The sequence below is a fragment of the Oncorhynchus nerka genome, linkage group LG10, assembly GCF_034236695.1.
Source record: "Oncorhynchus nerka isolate Pitt River linkage group LG10, Oner_Uvic_2.0, whole genome shotgun sequence".
In the NCBI taxonomy this organism is placed as follows: Eukaryota; Metazoa; Chordata; class Actinopteri; order Salmoniformes; family Salmonidae; genus Oncorhynchus; species Oncorhynchus nerka.
In genome coordinates, this window is record NC_088405.1 from 74,221,193 (window position 1) to 74,234,322 (window position 13,130).

The following is a 13,130-nucleotide window of genomic DNA, read 5'->3' on the forward strand; positions in this document are numbered from 1 at the left end:
TGTTTTTTTGGGGCTGGACCAAAAACATCTGTGGCTGAAGCTCAAGAAGACCAGGACTAATGACACCACTGTAAATGGATTTATAAACAATTACACAACAACCTGTCTTTGGTCTTCATTAAACGTAGTGTAACTATACCACCATCTAGAGTTGTAATCCTCAGAAGCAAAAGGCCTCTGTGGTTGTATTGTATGGGCAATTTATGGTTGTCTGTGCTACAGCCATACAGTCTTTGGTTACAGCATATTCTAACAATTAATCATGAATGACAATAATTTACTCAGGTTTGAGCGTAGCAGTGTACTTAATGCCCATTGTTGTTTACTTACAGTCTTTAAGCTACAAAGTGACTGAGTAAACCCTCTGAACAACAACGGATCCCAGCAAATTTGAGCAGTCACTGAACATTTAATTACATTTTTTTGGTCAACAAAGTGTCTTCATTCATCATATCCAAATTTCAAACAAGTGGTACACTACAAACAACCATAAAATCTAGATTTTTTTTATTGACACTATTACTGAAGTCATGAGCAACAAAAATTCCAACAAAACATCTTCAGAATACTTTCTTCGAGGGGCTTCTTCTTGTCATTGTTGTGGCTAAGTAAACGTCAATTACGCAATGATTTTTTTCTTTAACTTTATTGAACACAATTTCTGACAGAATGTAAAGTCAAAATGTTTTTTTTTTTGGTTAGTACTCAGTATTTACACCAGTGACAGTGGAAAGAGAGGTGGTACCAATGCTTCACTTAGTAAAAATCTGTATATAAGAGAGAAGGCCCCCAAAAGCAAGGAATGGTGGGTAGGAATGAAAATGGAAGTTACTGGGAAAGGTCTTGGTTTGGAGGGACAAGGCCCCTATCTGACTGAAAATGAAACATTACAGACTTTTGTTTGGCTATCGGAGTAAGAGACTTCAAAGCTTGTTGGAATAGCTGGGCAGCGTTCAGCAGGACTCAACGCTTACCAGCGTTTAGATAGAAATGTATGATGTAGAACAAAAATACCTATCTCGTAGGGCCTACACATAAGAAATCACGTCAGCTCTAGCAATGGCATTTCTATCTGCAATGTTCCACAGTGTTTTCTTACTGAATATGGCCCTAGTCTCCATTCAAACACTTGAAAAACACTTTTATACTTCCTCTATTCCTTGAAATAGTCTGGCATGTTTGGTGAGGTGAAAGCAATATGATGACACCTCACTTTCACCAAGCCAACTGTGTCAGGTAAGTGGTCACTTTCAGGAAGTGAGGAAGTCAGAGAAAGAGTGTTTTTCCTTCTTACTGAATTTTCAACAAAATAAATGTATAGCATTTTTTGTTCCCTGACTTGTTTTCTGAAATAAGTTCCATGGCACGGTGCACTGGTGAACATTTCCATGGAAACGTATATAGAAATTGGTCCCACATTATAATTGCATTTGAAAATACAGGTCAAAAGCCACAGCAGTCTCCAGCTTTTTTTGGGACAAGAGAAACCCATAATGTTTTTTCAAATTACATAATCGTTAGGTATGGTTTATACACATTTAATCAGAAACAGTGTCATTTTGACACACCTACCCCTTTAGATTACATAACCTTATGGAGTAAAAGCACTTGATGTCTATTTTGAAGAAAACTAAAAGTTTGGAACAGACAACAGTTTATACACTTCAAAAGATCAATGTACAACAGATAAAGCCTTGGTCAATTCCTATTGCAGGGACTTTTCAGTGCCACACCAATGCAATCCATCTAAATCCAAGATAAAAGTACATTGCATGCTTGTTTCAGGTCAAGAAAAAAAAACATTTGACCTTCATTGCTGGATGCTCTGTTTTGAGGACAAACCGTGAGCACTACAAGTCATTTAAGCCAAATGAGATCGTATTTAATAATGTCCAAGGTTATGTGTTTGTTTTGAAACTTAACTCTTGGTGTAGTTATCATGAGTTAATCATTGGAATGAATGGTGTTTTTCCTTGTTTGCTTGGGGATGAAATTGTTTTTTGCATTAGTCACATGGAGAAATAGTGAATGAGGAGCCATGTGAAAACAATGTGGACACAACCTAACAACCTACCACCTCCATATTCAATAACTCAATGACATAGCCGTTTAGTATTGTTTTCACACTTTACAAATCAGTTACATTGTCAGTACTCTTCCTGTGTTTTCCTTGGACCGTTCAGAAAAGGCATGGTGATGGACAGAACTATTAGGATGTGAAACCTTACGCCGTCGCCTCCTAGAGGTGGAATAGGCAAACACTGAGCAGGATGGAACGCATGCCGCCATTTTGACATGTTTCAGAAGGCACCATCTCCTTATTGTCTTTTTGATCTTGTCATTGTCTATTTGCTCGTTGCTGCCAACTTTTTTCTCATCTGTACTATTAGCTATACCTTTCATAACCAAACTATGCATATGTTTTTTATTCTATGACAAAGAACACATTGTATTCACACTAGGATATTCACGCATTCACAGTGCACAAGCTTGCAGTCTAAAGTATGAGAAACACTGTACAAAAAGTTCAGATTGAATATTTGTTTTGATTTTACCAAATCCACACTGGAGTACTATGGCTTAAATAAGAAATGAATCAATCTGGCCGCTAAATGTGTTTATATGCTTAAAAATATGCTTAAAAACACAACACCAACTTTTTTTCTTCCCTTACATTTTGAGATGTGGCCCAATCACTAAACCGGAAGTGCTGTTCGCAGCAGGCACAGTAATCTGAATTTATGGGACAAAGCCATCAAACAGGGGAATAAACAGGACTGTTTCTAGGCTATTTTACGGGCTTCTGTTCGTACATTCAACTGCTACCACTCATATCCGGCCTTTGATTACATCATTCTCCCGTAAGCCAAGATGGTGGGCCGTGCTACTCTGTATGCCCGTCACTCCCTGTGAGCCCTTGGGACCTGCAACATTTTCGGGATTAAAGGTGATCCCCGAAACCCTTGGAGTCTGGAACAGGTCCAAAGCGCTTCTAATTGAAGACTTAATGACAAAGATATAGAGGTATGTGTGTGAGAGAGAGAAAGTGTGTGTTCTTGCCAAATTAAAACCAAAGCAAATTAACCAAAAAATGGAATCTTAGAGTCAATAAATTGCGTAATTTCTGTGGAATGAAACATTGTCTTTCTGCGGTGTCTTCTTTTGTTTTGTTGTGTCTACACAATCTTAGGATAGTTAACACAGTGTAAACATTCAGGAACGAAAAGAAAAAACAAAAAAAGACAAGAACATATGGAAAAATATTTAGCCGCAAAGTAGACATGCTAATGCTAATCTCTAGCTCTCAAAAATTCTACATGAAAAATAAAGATACAATAAAAGGCAGTTACTTTTGCACATGATTTAAACATGACAAACATTAAAAACGTACTCATAATCCATTAGCAGTGAAAATATTGATGGCAATACTGCATAACAAAGTGAAAACATAACTGGAAATAGTGTGTGGATAAGGTGTTGGATTTATATGTGTGCACATCGTAAAGGCAAGGTTCTGAAATAAAGCTACAATCCCCCATGGTTATCTATGCCAACTGATATTTAGCTTCTGTCCTATTTAAAAGACTGGTAACGTTGATGTTATATACAAAAGGAGGACAAGGAGAGTGAACTAGAGGTAAGGATTTTCCTTCTTCCCGTGAATAAAGAGAGGAAATTACAAAAGGAATAAGAGATAAAGAAAGAAAGAAAGAAACACTAAGGCATGTGCATGAGGTCTTATTCCCAATCTACATGTCTAACAAACTCATCTTTTGTTTGGAAAACTAATAGAAGACACTGAAGAAAGAGACCCTTTTTTTTTTTTTGCTTTTTGTCATTTGATGGAGTGGTGTTTGACGTTTTCCTCTGGACTGTCGTGAACCCTCCCCTGATCCCTCCTCCCTTCTCGCGGTCGGGATCATGCTTTGCTCTCGTTGCCGTTTGTCTGAGCAGCTTCATTGGGGACGGTCTTCACCTCGGTCGGGGCTTTCTTCACCTCTGTCTCCATCTCTGGCGCTAAACTTTTATCTTCTGTCATGATTTTCCCGCTGGAGAGAACCACACAGAGGAGAGAGAGATTCTTTAAGGGATGAATACACAATCTCTTGTAGCACACAACTGTCTGTTCTAAGCTACTTTTTGTCTTCAAAAAATAGGTAAAATAATTGCTTGAGTTTTTTCTGGGAATTTGTATCCCCTGGAACCAAACGTGTTTCACACATAACAGGATATGCTCTGCTATCCTATCCTGACATCAAAGACAGCCACACGGATGTCACAGACATTTCATGGGAGAATGCATGGTGATTTGGGAAATGACAGAGCAGAGATACGGTACATGAGGGAATGGCACACAAACAGAACATCAATACAATTGTGAGAGGAGATACAGTTGGTCTGAATTGAAGGAGGAGCAAATGATGAAGGTAGAACAGGGAATGGAGAGGAGTCTTCCCACATTAAGTCACTGACTGTACTACAAAACATCCACTTCAAGACTGCAACAAAATGATGGCACTGATTACTATAGTTCATTCTCTCCAAAAGTGCAGTAAAGTACAATAGTCTTGTGACAGGGTCAGACATTTTTGCCTAGTCATGCAATTTCACAAATGGCTTTAGATCGCACTTTGATAATTAAATGAAATGGAGTCAAACTTGTATCCCATCAGATGTGACAGAGCAGGGTAGTGCACTTCTCATCAAATTGCTTTCACCCTATGATTAGTCAGAGGTTAGTTTGTATTGATTGACTGTCCAAGGAAAAGACTCTTCCGATCCTGTATCTGTGAGTCCAATCATAACGGCTAATGAATGATCAAAATGGGTCAAGCCGTAGAGCTGAGAATCCTGAAGTGACTTGGAGTGAGTCTTAATTGGTGCGGTGTGCCTCAGTTTTCCTATGCTTTTCACAAACCTCTTCCACTGTCTCTTTTATGTTCAACGATATTCTTCAAACACTTCAGGTGACGAATAACGGCTATGGGCTAGATAGTAAGGATGGGCTTGTCACCTGGGTCTCTCTCTGGTAGTAACTAAGCCTGAGGACTCCCAGGTTATCTGAGTAGAATGGTACTGATCTTCTGTATGGCAAGGAATCATGTTGGAGAATTTCACCTACCATGGCATTGTATTATACCTGGGAAACCATGTATTCTACTACCAAGGGAACCCCCTTAATGAAAAGCCCCTGTATATAAGGGCACAATGACAGAGAAAACAAGGAAGTGGGGTGAATGATTGCTGATAAAGACCTGAGTCTCTCCGGTCTCCTCCGTTAGCGACAGAGAGGCATTGTGGGTCATTGTGGCGGCCTCAAAGCGGAAAAGCTATTTCTTTACTATCTACAATATCTACACAATCCGCCTGGTGGACTGGGCTTTGTTGGAGTCCACTGGGATCTGGCTCCTACTGTCAGCTAAACTCCACACCAGGTATCTGATCCCAGAGATTTGGGTTTGATTACGACAGCATCAGGACTTCCATTACCTTGTCCACAATAACCCTCTCTGGGAGGACAGCTGCTGCTGGGAACAGTGGGTGACCGCCCGGCCGGCCATGCAGGGGGTGTATTCAACAACACCACCCAACACCTTGTGGCTCAGCGGGCATCAGTTGCATCCGTGAAAAGGCACTCTCCTCTTTGGCGGTGTCAGGGCCAAAGCACTCTGCCGGCTGCAGTTAAAGAGTGGAAAACCGCAGGCTATCTTCAACCTGACAAGGACAGGACTATTGCGGTGGACATTTTGTGACCTCAGGGGTGGTGTTCTCTGTCAGAGGTCTGGTGCTGTATCGCCCTACGGTTGAATTTGTCAGAGTAGCGATAAAATTACCAGGTTGGCTGACGGGGGAAAAAGTCACAGGGTCATTTATCTCAGCACTGGCTGACTTTGGCAGTAGAGAGTAGAACAGGAATGGTATCAACAGTGACAAAACTAAAGTTGCCATAGGAAAAAAAAAACAGTTCAGCATACCGTCACGACAGGACCACCCAAGCAAATGGTAAGTCGGCCTAATTAACTGCTAGACAATGCAGATAAACTGGGAGCCTAAAAGGGTTTTCTCCATGAATCCTGCTATGGTGGCAGACTGTAAATGTAGCTAATTAGGATAACAGCCTGGACGAATATTAAAGTCTGGCGTTGTTATTGCCTGGAGGAAAAACTGACCAGCCTGGGTTTGGCCAGGGCAGGGGAAACTAGGCTAGGCTGGTCTGGACTAGCAGGAGAGTGGGAGGGAAAAATGAGGCACCTTATTCCACATGCAACACCATAAGTCTCATTAATAATGTTGAACCAACTGGCAAGTGTCTTCACTGACATTTTCAACCTCTCCCTGGCCAAGTCTGTAATACCTACATGTTTCATGCAGACCACCATAGTCCCTGTGCCAAAGAAAGCGAAGGTAACCTGCCTAAATGATTACCGCTCCGTAGCACTCATGTCGGTAGCGATGAAGTGCTTTGAAAGGCTGGTCATGGCTCACATCAACACCATCATGCCAGAAACCTCTTAAGGAAGTTCAGAATTCATGCAGATTTTCGCAGCTTTTTGTTAAAAATCGCGCAACATTTCAGCGCCCTGCTATTCATGCCAGGAATATAGTACATGCATATGATTAGTGTGTGTGGATAGGAAACACTCAGACGTTTCCAAAACTGTTTAAATCACGCCTGTGCCATTTACAGAACGTGCATTTCATCGAAAAGTGCATGAAAATCTGTTCACTGAAAATGGAAAAAGATATTCTTCCGCGACTACAGGCAATTGTTAAAAGCGAACAGAATTACATAGAGCCAAGTTTTCATTGGCTACAGCTTCCCCAGGTTGTCTAGAGTCACGTCATTTGTTGCGCAATTGATTCTTGGTCTAACCGAAACAAGGGAACTCCTTTCCTACTGTCCCCGCCCAGATTTTGGTTAGACTATTTCAAGACAGCATTTTTTCCACAGACAAGCTAATCTTTTCACATCGCCTCCTGAGGATTTTTATCGCTTATTAACGTGTACTAATACCTAAAGTTGCATTACAAAAGTATTTCGAAGTGTTTTGTGAAAGTTTATCGTCGACTTTTTGAATTTTAAAAAATTACGTTACGTTATGAAACGCTGTTTTCTTTTCTTTACTCGCGACGGAGTCGTAGTTCGATATCTAGGCTATTTATGGACCGATTTAATCGGAAAAAGACCCTAAATGATGTTTATGGGACATCTAGGAGTGCCAAGAAAGAAGCTCGTCAATGGTAATGAATGTTTTATATTTTATTTCAGCGTTTTCGTTTGCGACGGATAACGCAAAATCTGTCGTTTTTGGTGACGGTGGAGTATTTTGAGGGTGCATGGTATCAGATAATAGCTTCTCATGCGTTCCCCGAAAAGCATTTTACAAATCTGACTTGTCGATAGATTCACAACGAGTGTAGCTTTAATTCAGTATATTGTATGTCAATTTTAATGAAAGTTTGAGGTTTATCAACCTCTATGGTGGCGCTCTTGAGCATTTCTGCTGATTGTGGTCCCCACTTCGGTACCACGTCCTCAACAAGCTAGACCACCCGACCAATTCGCACACTGCCCAAACAAACACATCTCAATCGCATTCCACACTGCCGTTTCCCACCTGGACAAAAGGAACACCTATGTGAGAATGCTGTTCATTGACTATAGCTTAGCGTTCAACACCATAGTGTCCACAAAGCTCATCACTTAGCTAAGGACCCTGGGACTAAACACCTCCCTCTGCAACTGGATCCTAGACTTCCTGAAGGGCCGCCTCCAAGTGGTAAGGGTAGGCTACAACACATCTGCCATGCTGAGCGTTAACACGGGGGTCCCTTCAGGGGTGTGTGCTTAGTCCCCTCCTGTACTCCCTGTTCACCCACGATTGCGTGGCCAAGCACTACTCCAACACCATCATTACGTTTGCTGACAACACAACAGTAGCAGGCCTGATCACCGACAACGATGAGACAGCCTATAGGGAGGAGGTCAGAGACCTGGCAGTGTGGTGCCAGGACAACAATCTCTCTCTCAATGTGAGCAAGACAAAAGAGCTGATCGTGGACTACAGGAAAAGGAGCGCCGACAGGCCCCCATCAATATCGACGGGACTGAAGTAGAGCGGGTCGAGAGTTTCAAGTTCCTTGGTGTCCACATCACCAACAAACTATCATGGTCCAAACACACCAAGACAGTTGTGAAGAGGGCACGACAACACCTTTTCCCCTCAAGAGAATGAGAAGATTTGGCATGGGTCCCCAGATCCTCAAAAACTTCTACGGCTGCACCATCGAGAGCATCTGACCGAGGCGCTACAGAGGGTAGTGTATACGGCCCAGTACATCACTGGGGCCAAGCTTTCTGACATCCAGGACCTATATACTAAGCGATATCAGAGGAAGGCCCAAAAATTGTCAAAGACTGCAGTCACCCAAGACATATACTATTCTCTCTGCTACCGCACTGCAAACTGTATCAGGGCGCCAAGTCTAGGACCAAAAGGCTCCTTAACAGCTTCTACCCCCAAGCCATAAGACTGCTGAACAACTAATCAAATGACAACCCGGACTATTTACATTGACACCCCCCCCCCTTGTTTTTACACGGTTGCTACACGCTGTTTATTATCTATGCATAGTCACTTTACAAATTACCTCGACTAACCTGTACCCCCGCACATTGTATCGGTACGGTACCCCCTGTATATAGCCTCGTTATTGTTATGTACATTTATTGTGTTACTTTAGTTTATTTTGTAAATATTTTATTAACTCTATTTCTTGAACTGCATTGTTGGTTAAGGGCTTGCAAGTAAGCATTTCACAGTTGTATTTGGAGCATGTGACAAACAACATTTAATTAGATTTTTTTTTAAACTCTGCCCCTGTTGATATGGGAACCCTGGTCTGGGTAATACTGGGTGCCAGGGAAGATAGATTTTATCTGTCCAATATGATGATATAATGGATGAAAACAGAGTAGTTGCTGGTTTGTTTTAGCACCCAGATGCAGAGGTGCAGTTACACCTGCCAGCTGCAGTGTAGCTACATGTCAGCTGGAGGGCAGAGCTGTGTGTGTGTTTGTGTGTGTGTTTGTGTATGTGTGTGTGCGCGCATGCAGTGGGTGGGCCAAGCCATCCGAAAGTCCTAATGTTTCCTTACGCCTAGGTAAAATAAAAAATGTCCTCCGTTCTGAGATGGGAGGGTGGAGAGACTCTGTTTGCTTTCTGTACCGGTAAAACCAGATTGCAAAGGGATCCTTCCCATGGTGCCCGGTGCTCAGAGCTGACAGCGGCAGCCTCAAAGGCAGCGAAGTGAGGAAGGGGGGTGAAAAAACTCCTGAGCACCAAAAAGAGAAGGGGCAGGAAGAATCAAAAGATTGTTGTAAATATTTTAAGAGTGCCCATCGTGAAAAATGATCATACAGTGCCTTCAGAAAGTATTCATACCCCCCTCCACATTTTGTTGAGTTACAGCCTGCAGCCTGATTAACAAAATGGATTAAATTGATTTTGTTTCTCACCCATCTACACACAATACCCCATAATGACTAAGTGAAAACATGTCTTTACAAATGTTTGCAAATTTATTGAAAATGAAACACAGAATCATCTCATTTACATAAGTATTCACACCGCTGAGTCAATACTTTGTAGAAGCACCTTTTGCAGTGATTACAGCTGTGTCTTTCTGGGTAAGTCTCTAAGACCTTTCCACAATTGGATTTTGGTACATTTTCCATTATTCAAAATTCTTCAAGTTGGTTGTTGATCATTGCTAGACAACCATTTTCAGGTGTAGTAGATTTAAATCAAAACCGTTACGCGGCCACTCAGGAACATTTACTTCTTGGTAAGCAACTACAGTGTAGATTTGAATTAATCTCCCAGTGTCTGGAGGAAAACAGAGGGAACCAGGTTTTCCTCTAGGATTTTGCCTGTGCTTAGCTCCATATTGTTTATTTTTTATCCTGAAAAACTTCCCAGTCCTTAACAATTACAACAAAACCCATAAGATGATGCAGCCACCACTATGCTTAAACATATGGAGAGTGGTACTCAGTAATGGGTTGTATTGGATTTGCCCCAAACTTAACACTTTGTATTCGGGTCAAAACAGTTAATTGCTTTGCCACATTTATTTCATTCACTATTACTTTAGTGCCTTGTTGCAAACAGGATGCATGTTTTGGAATTTAAAAAATATTTTACAGGCTTCCTTCTGTTCAATTTGTCAATTAGATTAGTATTGTGGAATAATTACAATGTTGTTGATCCATCCTGAGTTGTTTTCTCTTATCACAGCCATTAAACTCTGTTTTAATTCACCATTGGCCTCATGGTGAAATCCCTTAGTTGTTTCATTTACATTTACATTTAAGTCATTTAGCAGACGCTCTTATCCAGAGCGACTTAAGGACGCCTGTACTTTTGTAGTGACTGGGTGTATTGATACACCATCCAAAGATAAATTAATTCATTCACCATGCTCAATGGGATATTCAAAGTCTGCTTTTTAAAAAATGTACCCATCTACGAATAGTTGCCCTTCTTTGCGAGGCATTGGAAAACCTCCCTGATATTTGTGGTTGAATCTGTTTGAAATTCACTGCTCAACTGAAAAAAAAATTCTTCGCTTTCTCATTATGGGGTATTTATGAGGAAAAACATGAATTTAATACATTTTAGAATAAGGCTGTAACGTAACAAAATGTGTAAACTGGGTGTGAATACTTTCCGAAAGCAGTGTACATCTGAAATGTCAGACTACAAATTGCAACAACAAATCACTTGGGGATCATGTGAACAGAATGTGTAATTTAGCCTATTAAACTTAAAAACAATGTTTCAAGTGAGAATTAAGCAGGTCTGAGGCCAGAAAAGGAAAGGAAATGATTGCCTACTTCAACCATATTTAATATTTTTTTAATTAAAAGTATTGTGTAGTTCCAGTATTTAGCTACACTGCTACATGGCAAAAAAAGTTATTAGCTACTGTCCAAATTGGCACTACACTACCTAGATTTGAATTGAGTTCAACTATTGTGCCATCAAGCTACTGCAAAACGTAGGTAAATTACTAGTTGAACAACCTGTAGTTCACTACTTCCTAACACATGACCACCACGGACAGAATGCAGATGAACTTACTGCCTGTGTTTTGGCTGAGAGGAACCAAATGGGGAAATAATTTACCCACAAGAGCTCAAAGGGCTTTCACACATTGATGATCCTAGGATCTCAAAGTACAACCTTTAAGGGGTGGCCTTCAATCCCAGCCGTCAAGGCTTTCTTTCAAACAAGTCTCAGTCAAATCAAAGTACCATCTAACAACTGTCCACGGACACCATGCCAGCCTTGTTAACAGTAGTCCTTTGAATGTACAGAGGGATCAGTATAATTAATTGTTTATTTATTTTAGTTTTATTTATTGTCAGATACAGCGGATAGGTGCAGCACAGCCTTATATAGCACAGCCTGGGGAGGAGACTATTCTACCCCGGGAAGTGGAAGAAGGGGTCCTCAGTGACACGTCCAGGAATGTAGTGAGCCTTCAAGATGCCTGACAAGACTGGTTGGTTGTTGTGTGGAAGACAAACCACCGTGGAGACGGGGAAGGAGGTGCCTCAGACCCACCAGACTTATGAAGACAAATCTTGATGAGTCCTGCTTCATAACACCCTGGGAGGATCTGGCTCCTTGGAGTGGCCCTCTCTCTGAGGCTGTACTGGGCCAAGATAAGAAGATTTCACCAGTGGTACCCAACCCACTGGCGGCACCTTTTTTCGGTTCTCAGGAAGTGCATCCTGCATTACTTAGCTCATTATGCGACCTTCTCTCCCTGTGGTGTCCGCTCGAGGGAGGTCGCGTTTTGTTCGCGTGCTTGCAGAGCCAATCCTTATCCCATGGGTTACGGATCTGACTTGCCTGTTTCCTTTGCTGCCTATCTCCTGCCCTGCTCACTTATTTTCGTCGCCCATTTCTCCCTTTCGGTCTCCGCCGGCCGCCCGGCTTTGCACTCTAGGCCGAAGGCCTTTAGGATGTCCAGAGAGTACAGCAGGGTTCGTCTGCTGATCAGGGTCGCGAATGTCGCGCTTCGTTAAAGCGTTAGGTGTCATCCGTGGCGATGTAGCTGATTGAATGGCTGCAGTAGTAGTATAGTGATTGATAGAAAGAGTGTAACAAAGGGAGGTTGCCCAAAACTATGAGAACAGACAGAGGATACAGTAGGTGGTGGTGGTGGAGGTGGGTGAGCGAAAACATACACACAGTAAAACAGACTCTGAGGAAGGGAGGAGGTCATACTCGTCCTTGGTTGGTGCGGGAGCAGCAGTGGAGTCTGCTGGGGCCTCTGAGCTTTTGCCCAGTGTATCAAACACATCCTTGGCCAGGCAGTCTATCTGTAAGTCCTTATTCTGACTGTCGCTGGCAGGGGTGCTTTGGACGGTTTCGGGCTGGCTCTGTGAAGCGGCATCGGCTTTGGCAGAGGGGAGGTTGGAGGTGGCCTTGGCTGGCTCTAAGGAAGAGGTTGCGGGGGTGGCGGGCTTAGGGTCGGACAAGGGCGTGGCTTTTGGAGCCTCGCTTAGGTCGACGAGGGGAGCCACGTTAGATTGTGCGGCAAACTGAGCGGCGGGAGCGCTAGCTTTGGGCGTGCTGGACTGGATGATGGGGGCAGGGGTGCTATTAGGGAAAGTTTTGGCCTCGGTGGGAGCAAGGGTTGGGGCAGCTGTGCTGAAAGTGAGGGTGGTAGTCTCGCTAGCTGGGCTATTCTGGGCTGTGCTAAAGCTCTCAGTGACGGGGTCAGAGTTAGTGGCGATAGAGGGGAGCAAGTCCACCACGGTGGCAGTAGTGTCAGCAGTGGGCCTGTGAGTAGAGGAGGAGAGCAGGAAAGAGACGAGCCATCGAGCAGCGAGAGGGTGAGAGAGGAGAGAGAGAGAGCAGGGACGGGTAGGGAGGGGAGACCAAGGCACAAACACACATCCAAAGTGAGTGCTACATGCTGTGATAAAGCAAAGAACTAGAGATTCAAAACGTTAAAGTGCAGTGAGGGATAGACACAAACACTATCTTAAGCAAACTAAAGCAAATTAAACCAAAATCAGTTTAGGGTCTAGGTTATTAAGTGTTTAAGGC

The 13,130-nt window shown here is 42.6% G+C and overlaps 1 protein-coding gene across 10 annotated transcripts in view; it reads right to left on the bottom strand.

The window, feature by feature from the left end:
• Positions 1 to 490: 490 nt before the first annotated feature.
• LOC115136002 (neural cell adhesion molecule 1-like) overlaps positions 491 to 13,130 on the bottom strand; it is a 335,970-nt gene continuing 323,330 nt past the window's right edge. For 7 of the 10 annotated variants that reach the window (XM_029671303.2, XM_029671300.2, XM_029671296.2 and 4 more), the window contains 2 exons: positions 12,303 to 12,860; positions 491 to 4,049 (listed from right to left, as the gene is read on the bottom strand). In XM_029671303.2, the coding sequence (XP_029527163.2) occupies positions 3,920 to 4,049; positions 12,303 to 12,860 (688 nt within the window). In that variant the 3' untranslated portion in view covers positions 491 to 3,919. The remainder of the gene's footprint in view (positions 4,050 to 12,302; positions 12,861 to 13,130) is intronic. The other 3 variants (XM_065023744.1, XM_065023747.1, XM_029671311.2) reach the window with 1 other exon arrangement.